The sequence below is a fragment of the Pseudoliparis swirei genome, chromosome 6 (genome assembly GCF_029220125.1).
Source record: "Pseudoliparis swirei isolate HS2019 ecotype Mariana Trench chromosome 6, NWPU_hadal_v1, whole genome shotgun sequence".
Classification (NCBI taxonomy): Eukaryota; Metazoa; Chordata; class Actinopteri; order Perciformes; family Liparidae; genus Pseudoliparis; species Pseudoliparis swirei.
The window spans coordinates 24042864-24064071 of record NC_079393.1 but is presented as its reverse complement, the minus strand read 5'-3'; the positions used below and the strand labels follow the sequence as shown (position 1 = coordinate 24064071).

General features: G+C 48.3%; 1 protein-coding gene across 3 annotated transcripts in view; it reads left to right on the top strand.

Moving 5' to 3' along the window:
• Positions 1–20874, top strand: part of zcchc14 (zinc finger, CCHC domain containing 14) — a 26234-nt gene extending 5360 nt beyond the window's left edge. Inside the window, exons 3-14 of one of the 3 annotated variants that reach the window (XM_056417733.1) lie at positions 4613–4757; positions 6148–6218; positions 6347–6397; positions 7016–7083; positions 7513–7691; positions 11494–11530; positions 11619–12051; positions 12647–12756; positions 14805–14899; positions 15797–15946; positions 16273–17427; positions 18105–20874. In XM_056417733.1, coding sequence (XP_056273708.1) covers positions 4613–4757; positions 6148–6218; positions 6347–6397; positions 7016–7083; positions 7513–7691; positions 11494–11530; positions 11619–12051; positions 12647–12756; positions 14805–14899; positions 15797–15946; positions 16273–17427; positions 18105–18160 — 2550 coding nt within the window. In that variant the 3' untranslated portion in view covers positions 18161–20874. Of the gene's footprint in view, positions 1–4612; positions 4758–6147; positions 6219–6346; positions 6419–7015; positions 7084–7512; positions 7692–11493; positions 11531–11618; positions 12052–12646; positions 12757–14804; positions 14900–15796; positions 15947–16272; positions 17428–18104 lie in introns of all 3 variants that reach the window. The other 2 variants (XM_056417732.1, XM_056417731.1) reach the window with 2 other exon arrangements.
• Positions 20875–21208: the final 334 nt, after the last annotated feature.

The following is a 21208-nucleotide window of genomic DNA, read 5'->3' as shown; positions in this document are numbered from 1 at the left end:
TGTGTGTGTGTGTGTGTGTGTGTGTGTGTGTGTGTGTGTGTGTGTGTGTGTGTGTGTGTGTGTGTGTGTGTGTGTGTGTGTGTGTGTGTGTGTGTGTGTGTGTGTGTGTACATCCGTGTGTATCTCTCCCGTAGCAGGGTTGACATTAGCCCAAACGGAGACGTGCAAACAATCTCTTAAAAGTTGCTCCAATCAACGCGCTTACATCAACAACGTGGTTAAACGATGACGACGTGGAACGCGCTTCCCTCGCCGCGGCGCCGTGTCTCTGGGGGTTTGCGGTGCCACGGCTCACTTCTGTCTCGGCCTCTCCTCTCACAGCTCTTATCGGCCTCATTTGCTCACGCAGAATAAGAGGCAGGCAGCTTTCTATTTTTTACCAAACTAGTAAAAAGGCCCGTCACCAAATAGCACACGGAAAGAAAAAAAGAGTAATTGACTCGCCGGTGAACACGGTGAAGTGTTTAACCGCCAGTGAGTCAGATATTGTGACTACTGGACTTTTTTTTCGGAGCGTTCAAAAAGAAACGTAGCTACAGATGAATGTGTCTGTGTGACTACGTCGTTTATTGCAACTCATTTATTATTATTACAGAGCTACCAACTCTCACGATTTCGCCATGTGACACACGCTTTTGCATGTTTTCACACGCTCTCACGCCACACAACCAATATCTCACGGCAAAAGAAATTCTGAATTTGGGCCGAGGCGCGTTGGTTTCTTTTCAAACTCCGCGACGATAGATGGCGCTAAGGAGCGCATCTATAAACCTATTCGCTGCATAGACATCCTATTTACCCCAAAGAGTCCCGAAGTTAGCAACAGAAGAAGATTTTCAAACAGACACAACGAGCAGAGACTACAGTGTGTTAATGCAGGGCTCTCAAGTGTCACGCATTGAGCGTGACAGTCACGCATTTCGGTCTTACGTCACGCACTCCGGCCACACATCGTATTTCTCACGCTGAAAAAACTCGGCTATTTAATGTTTTAATGTGCCGCAGCACGCAGACATGAGCTGGACGCGCTGCCCTCACCGTGGAGGAATCAAGCGCTCCCCTGGAGTTCTGCTGCGAGGTGCCACTTATCAGCCAATCAAAAAAAAGAAATGGGCTACACAATAGACAATCAGAAAAAGACGTATCTGTTGTATCTTGATAAGATTTAATCCAGCAACCAATGAAAATAAAGCATCCTGGATAGATATGTCACTCTTGCCTGTCTCCAAAACTTAAGAGCCCTGTTAATGACATGTGGTTCAATTAAGTACTTACTCTCTTAAACTTTAAATCTTGAAATAATGTGTTGTGTTTGTGCGTGTGATTTTGTGTGGTGATGTAAACTCAGCTGTCATAACAAGCAGCAGGAGAGCACCTTGTTAACCTCTTGGTATACTGCATGCTCAACACATCAGAGCATTGTTTGTTAAGGCTGCCCACATAGCATTTATCTTTTTAATTGCAGGCCTAGGAAAAGTACCCTCTCAAAAAAAATTCCAAACAGCTCTTTGAACAAGTAAGATGTATTATAAAGAATTTAACATAAAGACAGGACATTTGTGCAATAGAATTAGTCATGTTTTTGTAAATGAGAGTAGAGTTATTAAAAAACAGTTTAATTATTTAAGGTAGCAAAGATGCCTCGTAAAAGACCTTTGCCAGGCCAGAATGCAGGGTACAACATGGGTACAACATGGGTACAACGCCACATTAATTCAAATCTCCTGATATTTGAGCCACCAACGTGTGTGGCTGCGTGCGTGGCAACATTTTGGTTACCCCCAGGGGCGGTTTTTCCTACAGGCGGTATAGGCGGCCGCCTAGGGCGCCATTCAGAGGGGGGCGCAAAAAAACTGCTGGGCAGTTTTTTTTGTATCTATACTTCATTAAAAGAGCGATCAGAGCGCACGCGCTGCTCCGCTCCGTGGCGCGCGCATCGCTCAGCCGTGATGCGCGCACACAGGTGAGCACACTCACCTCTCACTAGCACCCCCCCCCACGGGGGGCGCCACGGGTGAAGCTCGCCTAGAGCGCCAAATGTGCTAGCGCCGCTCCTGGTTACCCCCGACAAAATCTCACTCCAAGGTTTTTTGAAAAGTTGGCAGCTCTGTTATTACTCTAAGTGGCTGAAAATAGATTGTCGCGGCGTTGAGTGAACTTGCTCGTTTTGTTGTAATGTCAATGAGCCGCTGTCCAAAGAGGACTTAAGCCCCGCCCCCCAGCCGCTGAGAAGAGTGCCAACTCTTGTTAATTCAACGTTCACCCACCACGTGTGAAGTCGATGAAATGTGGCCTTGAAAGACAAAAGTATTATTACTAGAGTATTAATGATGCATTAAAGCAAGGCTCATGTTAACACTTTTTTTATTTCTTATGAATTTGACTATGTGTACGTGTGGGAATTCTTCTTTTTAAAAGCGATGTCATTGTGGATGCTATCGAGTTATTACATAATCTATTACAAGCTCCTCCAAGCTGTTTGCATACAAGCCATGGCGCCGTAAGATGAAGGCAGTACTTTTTCTAAATGTTTGAAGCACAGTATTCTCCTCTACAGCGGCGTCGAGGACGGCGTAGGAAGTTACGCGGAAACGTAAACGCTGCAAAATGTTATTTCGGTGCATTTGAGAAGAAGCGTCCGCTGCCGTCTGATGTTCCCCCTCCGGGGTTTTAAGTCTTAACGCGAAGCAGCTGCACGCCGAGTCACTCCGGAGGGAGAACGGCCACATTCTGATTCTGGCAAACTGGGCCGGGCCGTAAATGACACGCACGGCACACACTGGCCACATCTGGTGGGCCGTAGACGACGGCATAACCACCCCATTACATGAGGGCGCTTTATATATATAGATATATCTATAAAAGCAGTTCAGCTGACTGTTGGAGGAGGAGGAAGAGGAGGAGGAGGAGGAGGAGTTGTAGAGGAGTCTGTGTTTGATAGTTTTCCGGTTTTCTGTGTGTGTGTCGGTGGGGGTGGGGGGGGGGGGTTCAGGGAGATTCTCGTGCCACTTCTCTGGATGTTTTCTTTATTTCATTCCCACACTACTTGTGTTTTTGTTTCTCTCTTTCCCTCCTCGTAATCGTTCCCCTGCTGAGTCACGTGAGCCGTTTTTACTCCGTGTACCTCCAGTGTGTCAGCCCCCCCCCCACACACACACACTAACAGTCTGCAGAGGGGGCTGCTGGCGGGTCGGCCGGGCAACATGCGGATGTGGCAGTAGCAGTCTTAATTGGTTTCAGATTGTGTGTTTCGGGCTGCAGTGAGTCGGCAGAAACACGTTGAGGAAAAAGAGCTTTCAGTCTTTTTCATGTTTATTCTCATGAGTCAGCGTCTCGAGGGGGTTTCCAGTTGAACTGCATTGCAAGTAACAACTTTTATTTAAAGGAAGGGTCGATCAGAAACACACTGCATCTTCAAACTGGTTTCAAACATTATAAATGAAGGTCCTGCAGCATGACATTAAACATGGGAGTTACCAAACTTGTTTCAATACGATGATGATGATACTTTATGAGACCTACGCTGCTCATTTCTTGAATGGCAGTGTTATTTTTCAAAATAATGTTAATAAAAAATAAAAATAAAGATCCTTATTCTCAAAGGGAGTCACATGACGCATATCGACCATTAGTAACTGGTGTGTTACAAAAGTGAGGAAAACAAGTCTCATTTTCAGAGAAATATTGTTTCAATAATAAGGCGAGCTCGTTTTCTAATGTTTGAAGAGGTTACTCGTTTACCCATTTCACTCTCAGAAATCGAGTGTGTGTCGGGGGGGGAGGGCTTCTGGGGTCAGTTTCTAAAAGTTTGTTGAGCAAAGCACTTTAATCTCAATTTCATTCTGAACATTAGTTTGTCCAGAAATAAAAATAAAAATAAATTAAGGCTCCAGGTTTCCGTTGTCAACGTTGCTCTAAATTGGAGCGCCCCCTCTCATTGGACGAGCCTGGCGAGGCGGCGGTTTGTCCGTGCTTTCCGCCGGCCCCGCAGAGAGCGGAATCCCCTCGCGTTCCCTCTTCTTTTTTTTTTGCGCAGCCGATCCCGTCTGCGGGCAAAATCCTACCACCCCGAGGTCGCTGTCATGAGGGCCCCGTACCTGTCATGTGGGCCCCGTACCTGTCATGAGGGCCCCATACCTGTCATGTGGGCCCCGTACCTGTCATGTGGGCCCCGTACCTGTCATGTGGGCGCCGTACCTGTCATGTGGGCCCCGTACCTGTCATGTGGGCGCCGTACCTGTCATGTGGGCGCCGTACCTGTCATGTGGGCCCCGTACCTGTCATGTGGGCCCCGTACCTGTCATGAGGGCCCCGTACCTGTCATGTGGGCCCCGTACCTGTCATGTGGGCGCCGTACCTGTCATGTGGGCCCCGTACCTGTCATGTGGGCGCCGTACCTGTCATGTGGGCGCCGTACCTGTCATGTGGGCGCCGTACCTGTCATGTGGGCCCCGTACCTGTCATGAGGGCCCCGTACCTGTCATGTGGGCCCCGTACCTGTCATGTGGGCCCCGTACCTGTCATGTGGGCCCCGTACCTGTCCGGGAAGCTGGCGGGTCGACTCTGTGCCCAGCGCTCTCTCTCTGAACGCTCTCTCACCTCTGCCCTCCAGAGTCAAACCAGAGAGGCCGGCGCGGTCTCGGGGGCCACCGCGGGATGGCGAGACCCGGACCTCCCTCTACCACCACCACCTCCTCCTCCTCCACCTGCTGGGCAGGTCCAGGATGCAGCAGCACCAACCAGGACCCGCACCAAAAGTATTTTCTACTTTTTGTTGTTGTTCATCTAAGTGTGTGTGTGTGTGTGTGTAGGTGTGTGTGTGTGTAGGTGTGTGTGTGTGTATGTGTGTGTAGGTGTGTGTGTGCCATGTTATACAAACCAGGTAAGCCCAATTGAACAAGATGTGGCATGTCGGCGCATCTGACCTACAACGCAGCTTCAAGAATGCTGCCCTAAGGCGCAGCTATGTGTGTGTGTGTGTGTGTAGCACCTTTTAACTGAACACACATTATGACAGCAGTGTCTTGTTTCACAGTCGCACTCACACCGAGCTGTTGGTCTTCATAAAACCGTTTGGATTACCTCGGATATTTTCCATCATGATTATTAATCTGACCGGGCGGTGGCCGGCTCACGTCGGGCCGAGCCCCTCCGGCCTCTTATTGTCTGTAACACAATACCCAACTATCTCACTACCTCATGGTCACACCACGTAGCTGTCACGCGCATATAAATCACACACACACACACACACAAACACAATAAAGTTAATTTTCCCTGTGTGTGTGCGTGTTAAAAGCCTTTGCCGCCCCAGGCCGTGCAGAACGAGCCACACCTCGTGTTGGTTTTACGACGTGTTTTTATGGCACACAGACGCATAAACTGTAGTTAGTAAAGTGATAAAAACACAAGGGATGTTTATTGAGATCCAGGAGATGATTGAAGCTCTTCTTTTCGATGATGTGATGCACACAAACGCTCCTCGACCTTTTGTGTGTGTGTGTGTGTGTGGCTGGCAGCCTAGATCAGAGTGAATTTAGAGCCTTCTACAGCTGCTGCCCCACAGGCACACACAAAGGTGTTAAGGGGTGTGTGTGTGTGTGTGCACGGCGAAAGCGACTCCTCTCTCTTTCCTCCTTTCTCCCCCTCTGTGTTCGCCCCCTCCTTCTCTCGAGCCCCTCCCCGCCTGCTTGTTGGGGAGGAGCCAGCTGTTCACGTGCTTTCAGAGCCTGATATGTCGAACATCTATACCTGGAGGTCTTCTCACAAAACACACCTATTTAGCATCCCCCCCCCCCCTAATAGTTTCGCCGGGTACTTTGCTTTCATACTTGTCTCTTGTACTCCGATTTTCTCCAAACGGGAGGCATGCCGAACACCATCTCCTGTAATATGTACCCTCTTCAAGAACTCTGAACTATCCCTTTAACTCACGCGGAGCAGATTTGCGTCCATGTATTTATTGTCAACAAGTGCGATGCACAAAGGAAATACGACCGATCGTGCAGTTTGAGTTGGGAGAGTTTAACCCACTCGAGATGAAACGCTCTAATTGGTTTTGTCCAACCAACAAACCAAAAACACAATCAAAAAACTTCCCGACTGTGCTGCTGACCTTCGGCAAAAAACAATGTGTGCCTCTTACAGCGCTGATCGAGAGGGTGGCGCTGAGAGGGGTGACCCGCACGCCCGAGGACACGCCGGAATATGTGCTTGAGGTGGGTCCAGCGATCGACGTTCCCAAATGTTCTCTCTTCAGGGGACGTGTTTTTACCCCGTTTTCTGCTTCCTCTCCTCCTTTAACCTTTTCCCCTCATCCTTCCTCCCCTCCTCGTCCCTCCTCCAGGCCGGCTGGTCGGACGGTTTGGTGTCCTCCGTCGTCAGAACTCAGCCGGAGGTGACTGAGCTGCTGACCCAGGTCGGCGCCACCACTGAAACTAAGTTTTGAGAGAATAGTCTTCAGCTAGTTTCGTTCTGCAAAGAGCCGATACATTTCTGAATGAACGTATGAACCCTTTCCCCTTTGTTTCTCACGTTTAATCTTCACGAGGTGAAGGATGAAGCTGTTTGAGCGCTCATGTTTTATAAGGAGGAAAATCTCGTTATCAGAGGTGGAGAGAGGTATCATCCCATTGAGGAGACGTTCCTTTAGCCAGTCTTTAAAACACGGCCTGAAGAACTGGCTTTTTAGCAATGTGATTTGTATGTTTATTGCTTTTTATGATGTTTTTTTAAATTAATTTGTTTAATGATTTTATGATGAGGCCTATATTTGATACCAGTGTGTTTATTGCTTTTTATGATGTTTTTGTGATAACCATTTTCTCCATTAGTGAATGCGTGTAATATCTGGCCACAGGGACTACGGTTGACATTTAGCCTTATAGCTAAGACGGACACATTTACTCCTGGGTTGATTGAACCCCTGTTCAAATATATAAATAAATTTTTTTAAAATTATGAAAATCATCTGCGTAGAAATGTAATCGGCATGTTTTTTGTGTTTTCCTCTCAGCTGTCACAAGCCTTTCCTGATGACTCAGTGGATACACTCTTCCCTCAGTCCATAGAGCCGGACCCCAGGTTAGTCTCCCCCTCTTTTCCTGTTTATTCTCACCCTTTAAAAAGTGTGGTTTCCTCATCAAGAGTCCCAGCTGAGCAAAGTTAGGGAACTTGCTCGAACTCTTTCAGGACGAGTCGACCGTTTCCTTTTATTAAGCATTTGAAGAGCATCAGTTGTGAATAATTAAAACCCCGGGCTGTTTACATCTACGCATGTTTGCTACCAGCCTGTGAACGTCTCTTTGCTTGCTTAGAGTCCCGGTACCCAGCCCTACTGGGAGTTTAAAATGACTCTGTCCATCTACATCCGGAACAAACCACATCATGATTAGGGCATGTCGTGCTCTCGTTGTTGACACGTGGAGCTGGTTCTTCGGTGCGTCTCCGTGATGCGGCGTCTCTCGTCCTGACTGCCTGTCCATCCCCCTGCTGTCCCGTCTGTCCGCCCAGGAGTCCGACAGCGCTGCCCCGCCGTGTCCTCCAGCACCACAGCGTCCAGCTGTTCTTCACCTCTGCCAGGCCTCTCTCACCCAACTGTCCCGCCTCCCTCCCCTCCCCCCTCCCGCCAGTATCCTCCTCCCATCCTACGGCTCCTGTATCCCCGACCTGTCCGTTCACCTTCAGCTCCAGTAAGTCTTGATTTTGTTTTATTGTCAATGATATCTTTGTTTTATTATTTCCTCTGAGTGAAAAGGGAGGTAATGGAAAGGGAAGGCCGCGTAGTGGAGGGCTCGGTTGGGAGAGGTGGAGAGGTGAGGGAGGTGAAGGAAGTGAGGAAGGTGAGGGAAGTGAGGGAAGGTGAGGAAGGTGAGGGAAGTGAGGAAGGTGAGGGAGTTGAGACTGAGGGAAGTGAGGAAGGTGAGGGAGGTGAGAGAGGTAAGTGAGGGAGGTGGAGGTGAGGAAGGTGAGGGAGGTGAGGGAAGTGAGGAAGGTGAGACTGAGGAAGGTGAGGGAGGTGAGACTGAGGGAAGTGAGGAAGGTGAGAGTGAGGGAAGTGAGAGAGGTGAGAGAGGTAAGTAAGGGAGGTGGGGGACATGAGGGAGGTGGTGGAGGTGAGGGAGGTGAGACTGCAGCCAGGATTTTAATAATGTGATTTGGAGGTGTTAGAGGGCAGAGGACGGAGTCTATTTTAACCTGGTGTGGGAATTCAGCATGGCATGTGTGTGTGTGTGTGTGTGTTGGATTCGATGAGCGTGACTTCATCCTAGAGAGTATTTATAGCCGCCAATGCAGTGTGTGTGTGTGTGTCTCCCCTCCGGGGAGGAAGCAGAGTTAGTAATGTGCGATGGAGAGATGTAAATCCATCCATAGGGAAAGAGAAAAGAGGAGATAGGTACTCAGTGCATCCTAAACGTCCCCCGGCAGCTATAAGCCTATAGCAGCATATCAAGGGGCTGGACCAGGTGAACCTGATTCAGCCCTAACTATAAGCTCTGTCAAAGAGGAAGGTCTTAAGTCTACTCTTAAACGAGGTGACTGTGTCTGCCTCCCGGACTGAAGGTGGAAGCTGGTTCCAGAAAAGAGAAGCTTGATAACTGAAGGCTCTGGCTCCCATTCTACTTTTTAAGACTCTAGGAACTACAAGTAGTCCCGCATTTAGTGAGCGCAGCTCTCTAGTGGGGCAATATGGTACTACAAGCTCCTTAAGATATGATGGTGCATCACCAATCAAGGCTTTGTAGGTTAAGAGAATAATTTTAAAAGTGATTCTTGATTTTACGGGGAGCCAGTGCAGAGCAGCTAGTGCAGGAGTGATGTGATCTCTTTTCTTAGTTTTAGTGAGAACACGAGCTGCAGCATTCTGGATCAACTGGAGGGACCTAAGAGATTTATTAGAGCAGCCTGATAATAAGGAGTTGCAGTAATCCAGTCTAGTAGTAATATAGTCGCGTGAACCAATTTTTCTGCATCTTTTTGAGACAAGATGTGTCCGATCTTTTAAATATTATGTCGATGAAAAAATGCAGTCCTTGAGATTTGCTTTACGTGGGAGTTAAAGGACAAGTCCCGATCAAAGATAACGCCAAGATTCTTTACAGTGGTGTTGGATGCTAGGGCAATGCCGTCTACAGAAACCACATCACCAGATAATTGATCTCTGAGGTGCTCAGGGCCGAGTAAAATTACTTCGGTTTTGTCCGAGTTTAACATCAAGAAGTTGCAGGTCATCCATGTTTTTATGTCTTTAAGACATGCTTGAATTTTACTTAGTTGGTTGGTTTCCTCTGGTTTTATCGATAGATATAGTTGAGTATCATCTGCATAGCAATGAAAGTGTATAGAGTGTTTCCTGATAATATTGCCCAAAGGAAGCATGTATAAGGTAAATAAAATTGGTCCAAGCACAGAACCTTGTGGAACTCCGTGATTAACGTTGGTGGTTATCGAGGCGTCATCGTTTACAAATACAAACTGAGATCGATCTGATAAATAGGATTTAAACCAACTTAGTGCCGTGCCTGAAATGCCAATCGACTGCTCCAGTCTCTGTAATAGGAAGTCATGGTCAATGGTGTCGAATGCAGCACTAAGGTCTAACAAGACCAGTACAGAGATGAGTCCTTTATTATTTGTTGGATGTTAGATACAACCGAGGTTATGGTATTGCATCACATTACGACCTGTATCACTATTGTCTGTGACGTGTCTTTGATTTGAACTGTTCTTTAGTGCATCGTGGTGCCTCAGTGTGTCACGAAAATAACTCATAAAAATAAGTACAACTTTTACTCCAGTATTCACCACACATACTGTAGATTTGTAGAAAGTACCGCGGTGCCGTCTCTCGTTCTCGTCGGCATCGCAGCGTCGGTCCTGTCTGTTGCCAGACGTCTCCATCCCAGCCAATCTCCTGCAGATGTTTCCAGGCATCCAGCATGCATTGCGTCCAAGAGGGACGTCTGATCATGTGGCTGGGAGTCAGAAATGTTCCACCTGCTTGATGGATTCAGAGGAATGGGGAGAATAAGGTGGAGGGAAAAAGAGCGTTTAAACTTGGGCTCCCCTCTTAGGCCACTAACTCTATAATGTGCCTTCTGGTCACATGACGTCTATTGTTCTGTCCCTCCTTATAGAGGGATCCTCCTCTGTTGCTCTCCTGAAGGGTTCTTCACCTTTTTCCCTGTGAAAGTTTTTTTTCCTATTTCTTAGGAGTTTTTCCTGATCCGGTGTGAGGTCAAAGGTCAGGGATGTTTATGTGTACAGACTGTAAAGCCCTCTGAGGAGAATTTGTAATTTTTGATATTGGGCTGTATAAAATAAACTGAATTGAATGAATGAATTCCTTTTTTGTTTTTAGCAGAATAAGATTTTCAGGACATTTTTCTTCATTTTTTTTCTTTTTAACGACTTATCTCCGAGACAATTGTGAGCATATCTCTGGTATGCACGCACTTTTTAAAAGTGGTGCTTTTGGTGCGTTTCTTTGTGAGACGTTTGTAAAACAGTTGATACTCTTTGGCCTTCATGTCATATTTGTGTGATACAGCAGATTCAGCATCGTTGTTTTTCTTTTCCTACGTCCGTAATGTACATTATTCCTAATAACAACTTCTGCATGAACTGCACGATTTACCATTGTCGTAGTTCTGAGGCGGTACAAACTGTTTTGCTGACGAGTAGTTATTGATATATTTCACGGTTGGACATTTTATTAAAAAACGTAGCAGCACTTATATTTCATAAAAGCTGCGGTTCGGATGGCATCACGGGTCGGAGCCGCATATCGGATCAGCGCCAAAGACAAAAAGGGAACAAATGTAAGTTTTACAGATCCACGTTCACGTCTTTTTTGCTGATCATTGATCATCCCGATTGGTACATACAGATCCATTTGTATCTGGTCTTCAAAGCTCTAAACTATTTACTATTTTATAAAATTATTTTTGCCATCGTTCCAAAAATCTGCTCTGACCTCGCTGTAAACCATCAGCTATTCTAAATGTTATCATGTCACCTTGTTAAAGTAATTTATAGTGGGTTTATTTCTTCATAAAAACACAATCATTCAAATGATAAGGAAAGAAAATATTCTGTTTCTATTGATTCAAAGACATCTTTTAATGAGCTGCGTAGAGCTCAGTGTCTGGCAAGTCTATCGCTCATAATTCATCTCTAATATCTACTCACGTCGCTGTGAAAACTTATCCTTCAAACCACTGGATTTATTCAAGTTTCTCAACGCCCCGACATTTTTACGAGAGCCTGAACGCATCAAGAGTGTACCTGAACGCACCCTTCGCTCTCCTGTCAGTTGAAACACGGGCCGGTCGTTAGAGCGCCGGCTAAAGAGAAGAATAAATGATTTCCCGATCGCACGTTCACTCAAACGTTCCCTCCGCTGTGAAGACCAACGCTAACCGGGGAACGGATCTGGAGGAGACGACGATGATGGAGCCCAACAGTTACGTTTGTCTTCTCTCTGCCCCTCAGGTCTTGGCTGCATGGTTCAGCACAGAGGAGCCAACAGGTATGTTTTCTATCTCCCACCACCACCATCATCATCATCATCGTCATCATCATCACGTGTCCTCCTCTGACCGTATGTCCTCTCTCAGGGCGGTTTACAGAGTGGCCAGCGTCCAGCCCGTCGTCAGCACCCACAGCTCTGTCTTGACCCGCCCCTCCCCCCCTCACCTCTCCTCCCTCCCTCTTCCTCCCCCCATTCCGCCCCCCCAGCTGTCACCGCTCTGCTCGGCGGGCGGCTGCGACCCCCAACACAGTCAGCCCCGCTCATACCCTCAGCACCACCTGCACGCTCCGCCCGGCGCTCCGCATCAGTCGCTGCACCTGTCTCACTCCCAGCCCCTGCCCCAGTCCCAGTCCCTCTCGTACGCCCAGTCCCATCCCCTGTCTCGATCCCAGTCCTACCCGCAGACGCCATGCCCGTCCCAGTCCAGCAGCGCGGAGCAGAGCGGCATCCTGGACTGGCTCCGCCGGCTCCGGCTGCACAAGTATTACCCCGTCTTCAAGCAGCTCACCATGGAGGAGGTGCGTGGGCTTCAGATGCCCGCTGTCGCCATTTACGCCTTCAAGATACACCACTGTTCAAAAGTGTGGGTGTTTTCCATGAAAACTCACACTTTTATTTATCAGATGAATTGCAAAATGATTATAAAATATAGTCAAGACATTGACACGGTTAGAAATAATGATTTTTATTTTGAAATATTAATTTTGTTCTTCAAACTTGTGGCTCCAAGGAAGGCCAGTTTTATAGCTTCTCTCACCAGCGTAACTGTTTTCAGCTGGACTCACATAAAAAGGGTTTTCAAGGGTTTTCTAACCCTCAGTTAGTCTTCTAAGGCGAGAACACGATGTACCATGAGAACACTTGAGATGGGCCTCTACACCTGTGTAGAGATTTCAATAAAAAACAGAAAAGTCATTTACCACTTAAACTATGTATAGTGTGTATTTATGATTAATTTAATGTTATCTTTCATTAAAAAAACCAGTGAATTTCTTTGAAAAATAAGGTCATTTCTAAGTGACCCCAAACTTTTGAACGGTAGTGTATACCTCACAGGAAACAGCAGGACGTCTGCGTTTTTCTAACCCACGTGTTTTATTTGGTCCCGTTCAGTTCTTGGCGCTGACGGACGAGGACCTGAACAACTACGACCTGACCCAAGGAGCAAAGAAGAAACTCAAGACTCAACTGGAGCTACAAAAGACTCAACTGGAGATACAGAAGTCAGTGAGCGCCACATGTGGAACGTTGTCCCCGCTTTCTGTCTCGTTCTCACGGGGACTCTGAAGAAGTTATCCACTCTCTCCTCGAAATGACCGTTTTTGTCAAAAATAAGAAATTCCCGTACAGGGAAGTGGTTCCAGTTTGGCCGTGATGCCGCTGCAATCTTCAGGTGGTGCGGCTTCACCGCGGGGCCCTGTTGACATTCACGTGTGCCTCTGCGCTGGGGGAAGTTTAGCGGTCGGTATTTTGTCTTATTAACGATTAACAGGCCGAGCGATCAGCCGCTGATGTGGAAGGCGAGTACGCGGCGTCAACGGTCCGCACGGCGTCAATGGTTAACCAGCTGCGAGCGGGCCGGAGAGATTAGATACTCAGGAGGAGATAACCAGCAGAACGCCACAAAAACACACACACACACACACACCTGGGCTTTTTCTCATGTGAACCTGCTTGAATTATCTCTTGATCTTGTTTCCAATCCCCATAAGCAACAGCTTTCCAGTAGGCATGTGGCAACGTGCTGTGTGTGTGTGTGTGAGAAAATGGAAAGTTACTGCAGTGGTTTTCCATGCGCTTGCAGATGTGTTATTAGAGCACACACACACACCTCCTGATCATGTCCACCCACATGATAAATCACACACCAACATGATAAGTACACTGAGGATAACTACAGTACTACTCATCAACCAACATTGTGTCATGTGTACCAATTACACACACACACACACACAACACATACATTCAGTCAAACAAGTCCTAAACAAAAATCAAAAACAAATATAATAAATTTTGTTTTTACTATGCATTTTTACTTAATGTGTTGCCTATAGGGACCCCTTGGATTGAACCTTAATTCATAAATGGCAAATCCCAGCTGTGTCCACAATTTTCCATTCAAGCCAATGGTGTCAACCAGAACTCAGGTCAAAATCGAACAGTGCAGTCACTTGGGGGGCTGGAGGGGTCATCAACCATACCAAAAAAGCCTTTAGCCTTGAAACATTTCGACATTCAGATGCCGCAATCACCACTCCCGCTGCTGTCCGCCGGTAGCCGTCGGCTGGGCGGGGAAACAACGTAAACCGTCATAGTGATAAGCCATAATTGCCAGCGGCCGGCTACCCGGGCATGCGGCGTTTGATTTGCAGGCTTAAGTTTCAGACACTTTCATTCGTTTTCCGCCCGCCAACGTGAACCGCTCGACATTCGGATGTGGTCTTTCCGCGTTTGGCCCAGTTTGAGACCCGTGCCCCCCTGGGAAACTGCGTTTTTTTGCACGTTTGCCGACCCGAAAAAATACCGTTGAAAACCAAAAGCAGCCGACGAACACACACAAAAAAAAACAAAAACTTAGATATGAACCAGAGCCGCATGACACTGGCAAGAGCAAGGCCGCATGAGGCTCGCGAGCCGCGTGTTGGCCACCCCTGTATTAGAGGATCAGTTGAGACTGAGAAGCCCGTCGAGTGGACAATGTCTCCCCCTGGTGGTGAGAAGTGGACACGCGCTGCCTCTTTGACATTAACTCAGGTTTCCGACATTAACCTGCGCCCTGATTTTAACCCTTGTGTTGCCTTAGGGTCATTTTGACCCGAATCAATATTACACCCTCCCCCCGCCTTTGGGTCATTTTGACCCGATTCAATGTTTCACCCTCCTGTTACCTTTATATTTACTAACATATTTTACCCTTTGGGTTCAATTTGAAAATTATTAAATTAAAAATTATTAGAATTAATATTGTTTTCCAAGTGTGAGGCACTTTATGTTTGTTTGTTGACTACCGAAAGAACACCGACATTAAACATTGAATGGGGTCAAATTAATCCTAAAGCGGGGGGAGGGTGTAATATTGATTCGGGTCAAAATGACCCTAAGGCAACACAAGGGTTAAGGAGACACGATTTTAAATGTGTGATATTTAGGATATTTCGTTCTGTTGAAGTCTAGATAAAAAAAGTTCCATCCATCACATGAACGGTCCGTTAAAAACGGGGTTAAACACACCTCTCAGCCTCTGTGTGTGTGTGTGTGTGTCCTGCAGGGAGATGCAGATGGAGAAGCGTCCCTGCAGCGGCATCGCCAGGGTGACGCCCTCCAGTCACACGGGACCCTCGACACATCCCACCTCCAGCGCAGGTACCACGCCGCTTCGCACATTTGCCTTCATCCACACGTGCGTTTATAATTAAAATATTCATCACGTGTCATTTAGCTGACGTTTTCATCCAACTTACAAAAAGTGCATCCATCCACGAGTACAAACTCAGAACAACAACAATCAAAACAAGTAATGTTTCTTCAAGAAAGCCACAAACAGCACAAGTAAGTTCAAGTGCTACTGAAGTGCTGATCGGTTTTTATTTACGGTAGAGTCGGAAAAGATGTATTTTAGTTTCCAGCGGAAGATGTAGAGACTTCCTGCTGTCCTGATGTCAGTGGGGAGCTGGTTCCACCAATGAGGAGCCAGGACCACAAACAGTCTGGATTTAGTTGAGTGATCAGCTGGAAGTGACGGAGTCACAAGTCGATTGGCTGTTGCCGAGCGGCGTGAACGTGATGGGGTGTGAGGCGTGACCAGATCCAGGGTGTAGACGGGGCCCGATCCGTTCGCATCACGGTACGCAGGAACCAATGTGTTGAAGCGGATGCGGTGAGTGGAGGAGTGGACGAGTGGAGGAGTGGAGGAGCATTGTGGGTGTCGGCCTTAGCAGGTCGACCTGCAAGGAGGTAGTTATAACAGTAGTCAAGGCGTGAAATGACCAGAGCCTGGACCGCCTTCTAAGTAAGAAGAGGCTGTGTTCTCCTGATGGACCTACAGGGACGTGTTGTCAGGGGGAGTCGACGGTCGAGCGCCACCCCGAGGCTCCTGGCAGTCGGGGGCGGGGCCAACACGGAGCTGGTATCTGTCGGGTGCCGTGTGTCCAGCAGCTCTCAGGGGGAACGGATCTGTGCTACTGCGAAGCTGCTTAGTACTCTGGATGTTACGAAAGAAAAGGTCAAAGCGTCTTAAGATGCGGGTGCGTTGTGTTTCAGGGGAGCTGCGGGCGGAGCCGGACGCCGGGCCGCATCACCTCGTCTCCACGGACAGCAGCTCGTCCTCGGGCTACTCCAGCTCTCCCTGCTCCCCCCGAACGCCACGCGGCTGTGACTCCGCCTTCGACCGGACCAGAGACGTTCGCAGGCGTAGGTTCACTCACAGAACTCTTGAGTTATCGATACCAATCGGACCGGAGACCGGATGGGACTGATGTTTCCCTTTTTATTAAAGTTCAAATTCTGACATAATATTTAGTAAAAACTGTTTTAAAAAAATTATAAATTCAAGATGAAAAATTCAGACATAGAGGATAATCAATCTCAATAATTCTAATGCTCCACCGCTCTGAGGCCCACACACACACACACACACACACACACACACACACACACACACACACACACACACACGCACGCACACACTGGCATGGAAAATAGCTTTCAACACACACCTGTGTGTATCTGTGTCCCAGGTGTGTCCGGTCCCGAGGCCGCAGCGGGGGGTCCGGAGAAGGACCGGTCCGGTCTCTTCCTGCTCGGCTCCGGCTGCCCCGCGGGCGCCGGGCGCCCCACGGCCCAGGTCCTCCCCGTCCAGACCGACCCGGCTCCCCTTCACCCCCCCTCCTGCTCCTCCCACCTCCCCCTCGGCCACCCGCAGCCTCCTTACCACCCGCTGCTCTCCGCGGCCTCGCACCCGGCGAGCATCCTCGCCTCCCCCCGTAAGCCCCGCCCCCCGCCGCTGTGCACAGAGGACAGGACCAAGCCGCCGGGCTCGGGCCCGCCCGTGGCCGGGGGCGCCGGCTTCCCGTCGGCGCTGAGCGTGGGCGTGGGGGTGAGGATGGAGAAGCTGTTCGCCGGGCGCAACATGGACGTCTCCTCCTCCGCCCTCCAGGACACGCTGGGCTGCCACGGCCTGGCGGGCGGCGCCGTGGGTCTGATGGTGGAAACCAGTTCTGCTTTAACCTCCACCTCCAACAGCCTCCACCACGTCTCCCACCCGCCGCTGCACTTCCACCTCTCGTCCTCTTGCTCCCCTTCTCCACCCGGATTCTACTCCTACCCTCCCACGTCTTTCTCGTCCTCCTGTGCCGCCGCAAAGTCGGGCGGCGTCCCCGTGGCGGCGGTGCCGGGCAACGCTTACTACCCGGCCCGGCCGACCTCCTGCCCCTCTTCCTCCTCCTCCTCCTCTTCCCCTTCGTTGGATCAGAGTTCAGGTCACGGCCCGTCCACGTGTGTCTGCAGCTCCTGCGGTTGCCGGGGTAACTGCGGCGCCTACGGCGCGCTGCCCGGCTACGTGGCGGCGGCCGGCTACCTGCAGCCGTTCCCGGCCGGCCCCTCGCTCTTCACCCTGGGCCCGCTGCTCCACCTCAGCCCCCTGATCGCCTCGTCCGGCTCCGCCGGCGCCGCCGCGCCCTTCTCCTACCCGATGATGGCACCGCCGCCCCTCTACCGCCACAGCCCGGCGTCACACGACCAGCAGCAGGGCTTCGCCTTCTACCAGCCCCACGGCATCATGGGAAACGGAGCCCACAAGTGGCCGGCGGGCAACGTGTCTTGTTACAACTGCGGCGCCAACGGACACCGAGCCGAGGAATGCAATCAGCCGGCGATGGATTCGGCGCCGCAAGGTGAGCGGCGCTCGTCACGCCGTCATGGAGTGTGATTATTCATTTGGCATTTCAAATTGGCAAATGTAATGATTTCATTTTTTTCTCATGCATGTTTTAAATTGTTTTTTAATTGATTTATAATGAAACACTAAGAGAGTAAATTATTATTTTGGTGCAACACTCATTGGGAAGATCGTTTGATGACTGTCATGTTTTCAAATAGATTTATATTCTCCGTTTGTTTGAATGCAAAACGAAGAATGTGTTATTGTTATTATGTAATTACCCCCAAATCCCCGCGATCAAGACACGGCACTGCTGTTTCGATTTAAAACTTTATCCGTGAGAGATTGTTTCTGTGAGTATACTAAACTTTGGGAATTGTTTTTTGTTTATTATCTAAAGAAATATATTTTCTCCATAAGCGCTTGACGCTGTGATGCAGTTTGGACCGTTTACAAAGAAACATGTGTACAGCTGGACTTCAGATTTCCTAATTGCCAAATACAAACATTTTGGGATAATTACATAAAGAGCAATAACATATAATTATCATAATTTTGTATTATTCTGCCGATTTCAACCTTGTAATTTTGGGCACATAATTGTTTTTGCTCATCGCACTTAGACTAGCGTGTGAACCATAGGGGGCGTGGCCAAAGCTTCAACAGCTGTTTGTCTCTGTTGTGTTTCAGGGACGTTTCGGCTGAAGTACACGCCTCACTCTGACAGTAAGGACTCGGGGGACTAACCCGCAGGGACGCCGGAGGATTCAAACTGTCACACCTGTGCGGCAGGCGGTAGGCGGCAGGCGGCAGGCTGCAGGCGGCAGACGGTAGGCGGCAGGCGGTAGGCGGCAGGCGGTAGGCGGCAGGCGGTAGGTGGCAGGCGGCAGACGGTAGGCGGCAGGCGGTAGGTGGCAGGCGGCAGGCGGTAGGCTGCAGGCGGCAGGCTGCAGGCGGCAGGCGGCAGGCTGCAGGCGGTAGGCGGCAGACGGCAGGCTGCAGGCTGCAGGCGGCAGGCTGTAGGTGGCAGGCTGCAGGCACACTCCCGTTTTTTTTATTGGATTTTTTAAGTCAGATTAGCTTTCATCCTTTTCCGCGACTACAAAGCCCGAGGTCCCAGGATCATTTATATGCAGTAATGTTTATAGTATACGTTTTTTTTTTGCAGCTAGAAATCAACCAAATAATTCTGGGAACAGGAAATGTTGCGATACGTTCTCTGGGCAAAAGGCAAACAGACACCGATTAAAGTTCTCAAAAGGAAGCTTAACGCCCACCTGCGAAGTCTTTTGCAGCTGTGAGCAGTTCCTGCGTTTCCTTTCGAGCATTGCATTGTGGGAGAATTGTGTCCATCAGCAGCTCACTTTGTGTGCATATCCACTGCATTTGTTCACGTTTGCCTGGCGTGAACACATTACCTAAGAAATAATAGTGATAAACCCGGAATGCGTTCAGGAACAGCCGCCGGTGACCCGGCTGCTCGTGTTTATCGCGTACACAGACTGAATGACCAGATCTCTCTGTGCTCGTGGAAACGCGCTCCGCTTGTGGTGATCACAAGCGAGGTAATCCTCATGGACGGATCGCACGGCCTGTCGACCGGTGTTTCAGAAAGTCCTGATACACCGAGTTTAAGAGAACGCCAAACCGACATTTGGTTTCGAAGCAACGGAAATAAGAATTTGGGAAACGGAGGAGGAAACTCACTGGAAACCATCGTTGATCTAAATTGAAGATGTATGACTCGCTTTAGCTTTGTTCAGAAACATTTGGTCAGTTTTGAATTCCTCCAAACACGGTTGATATCTCACAGGAGCATCAGCCATCTCGAAGCTTCTCGTGTTCGTCCATCTGGGATGGCGACGACGTCACGGCTGAGATCAGAGACACTTGAACGCGTCGGCTCGAGCTCGGTGGAAAACGGTTTGATGACGGCTCCGTGAGGAAATGGATGAAAACGGGTTTAAAAAATCTAGGTTCAAGGAGGCGGGAGACACTCGACGCATCATGGGGAGAAGACACAGAACTTGTGTTTGTTTACAAGAAGAACTCCCCGAAAGGAGGTTCTGCTGATCCTCTACAGACACCGAGACAATCAGAATGACCTTTGACCTTTCAGGTCGCGCCCGTGTCGGACGTTCCAAAAGTGACATTTTGTTTTCCCGTTTACGTCTGATGGCGCTTCCTTTGAGTTTCTCCGTGTTGTCGCTGCAAGCGAACTGAAGCTTGAGGGGGACGTCGATCCGGGACTCGTTCTCACTCCCGCTGGATGGGCGGATCCGACTTCTTTTTATTGTTGTTGTTGTTGTTGTCATAAACACAGCATGTACAGTCTTTTATGCCAAACCCAGTTCAGGACTATTCAAATGGGAAAGGGCCTTGATAAGTTTGAAGATGTGTTGCAGTGTTTTCATTACTCTTGAGTGAGTCGGTGGGCTGGACCCAGACTTCCTAGACACAAGGGCAGCCGGCCCTGAAGACGCAGCTCTGATCTGCGCCCCTGGAGGGCGCACCGGGGCGCTTATTTAAAGTTGCACATGCTGAACATTCAGTATGCAGAGACAACTTCTGTATGTAGTTCAAACAAATGCATTTGTATTGTGTGTTGGAAATTAAGCCCCGCCCACCGAATGCCATACTGGCCAATCGGAGCGCAAGACCGGCCAATGCTTTGACCCGAGTCAGAGACACCAATATATATTTATATATGTATTTATATATATATTTATAGATATTTTAATATATATATATATATATTTATTCATATATATATATATTCATTGATATATAAATATATATATATAAAAATTTATATATATATAAATATATATATATATATTTACAGTTATAAATGTTTATATATATATAAAGCTTGGCTGAGCAGCAGCTGGGGGGCGGGGCTTAACCAAGGGGTCAACTGTGTCACAGGAGTCCTAAAACTTGGAAGTGAGTCAGCATTTCTTTTGAATGGGTTCTTCGTGAGATGATGAGGTGAACACGAGCTTACGAGAAGCTTAACGTTTTGTTCAATTCAATACGAAACATTCAATACGTCAGTAAATACTCATGAATGTTGAAGCTTTTACGTGGCTTTTAAAAAGTTGCTAATTGAGACTACAAAATGCCAAACCTTAAACGTGGTCTACATTTGTGACGATTATGGGGGGAACCCCATTGGCTTTGTTCAAGGAACCAGTGTGGCCTTCAGAAATATGTCATCTCTCGTGTGCTTTTTAATAATTTTGCGGTTTCCGTAAACCGGACGTGAGTCTGGATCTGTAGAATAGATCTCACCAGTGCCTTCAGCGTGCGTGTTCACCTTAAGAGGAGGAAAAAAATGATTTTGGAATATTTGTGTGCAATTGTTTGAATGCAGTTCATTTTTTTCATTACCTCATGTGTTTTAATAACTTGTTTTATCTGAACCTTGAGGTGAGTAATAAAATATGTTCTGATTCTATCTTTTAGGTGTGTGTGTGTATATATGCCTAATGTATTATCTCAAAAAGATGCAGAAAAACTGGTTCATACGTTCGTTACTTCTAGACTGGATTACTGCAACTCCTTATTATCAGGCTGCTATAATAAGTCTCTTAGGTCAACTCCTTATTATCAGGCTGCTCTAATAAGTCTCTTAGGTCAACTCCTTATTATCAGGCTGCTCTAATAAGTCTCTTAGGTCCCTCCAGTTGATCCAGAATGCTGCAGCTCGTATTCTCACTAAAACTAAGAAAAGAGATCACATCACTCCTGCACTAGCTGCTCTGCACTGGCTCCCAGTAAAATCAAGAATC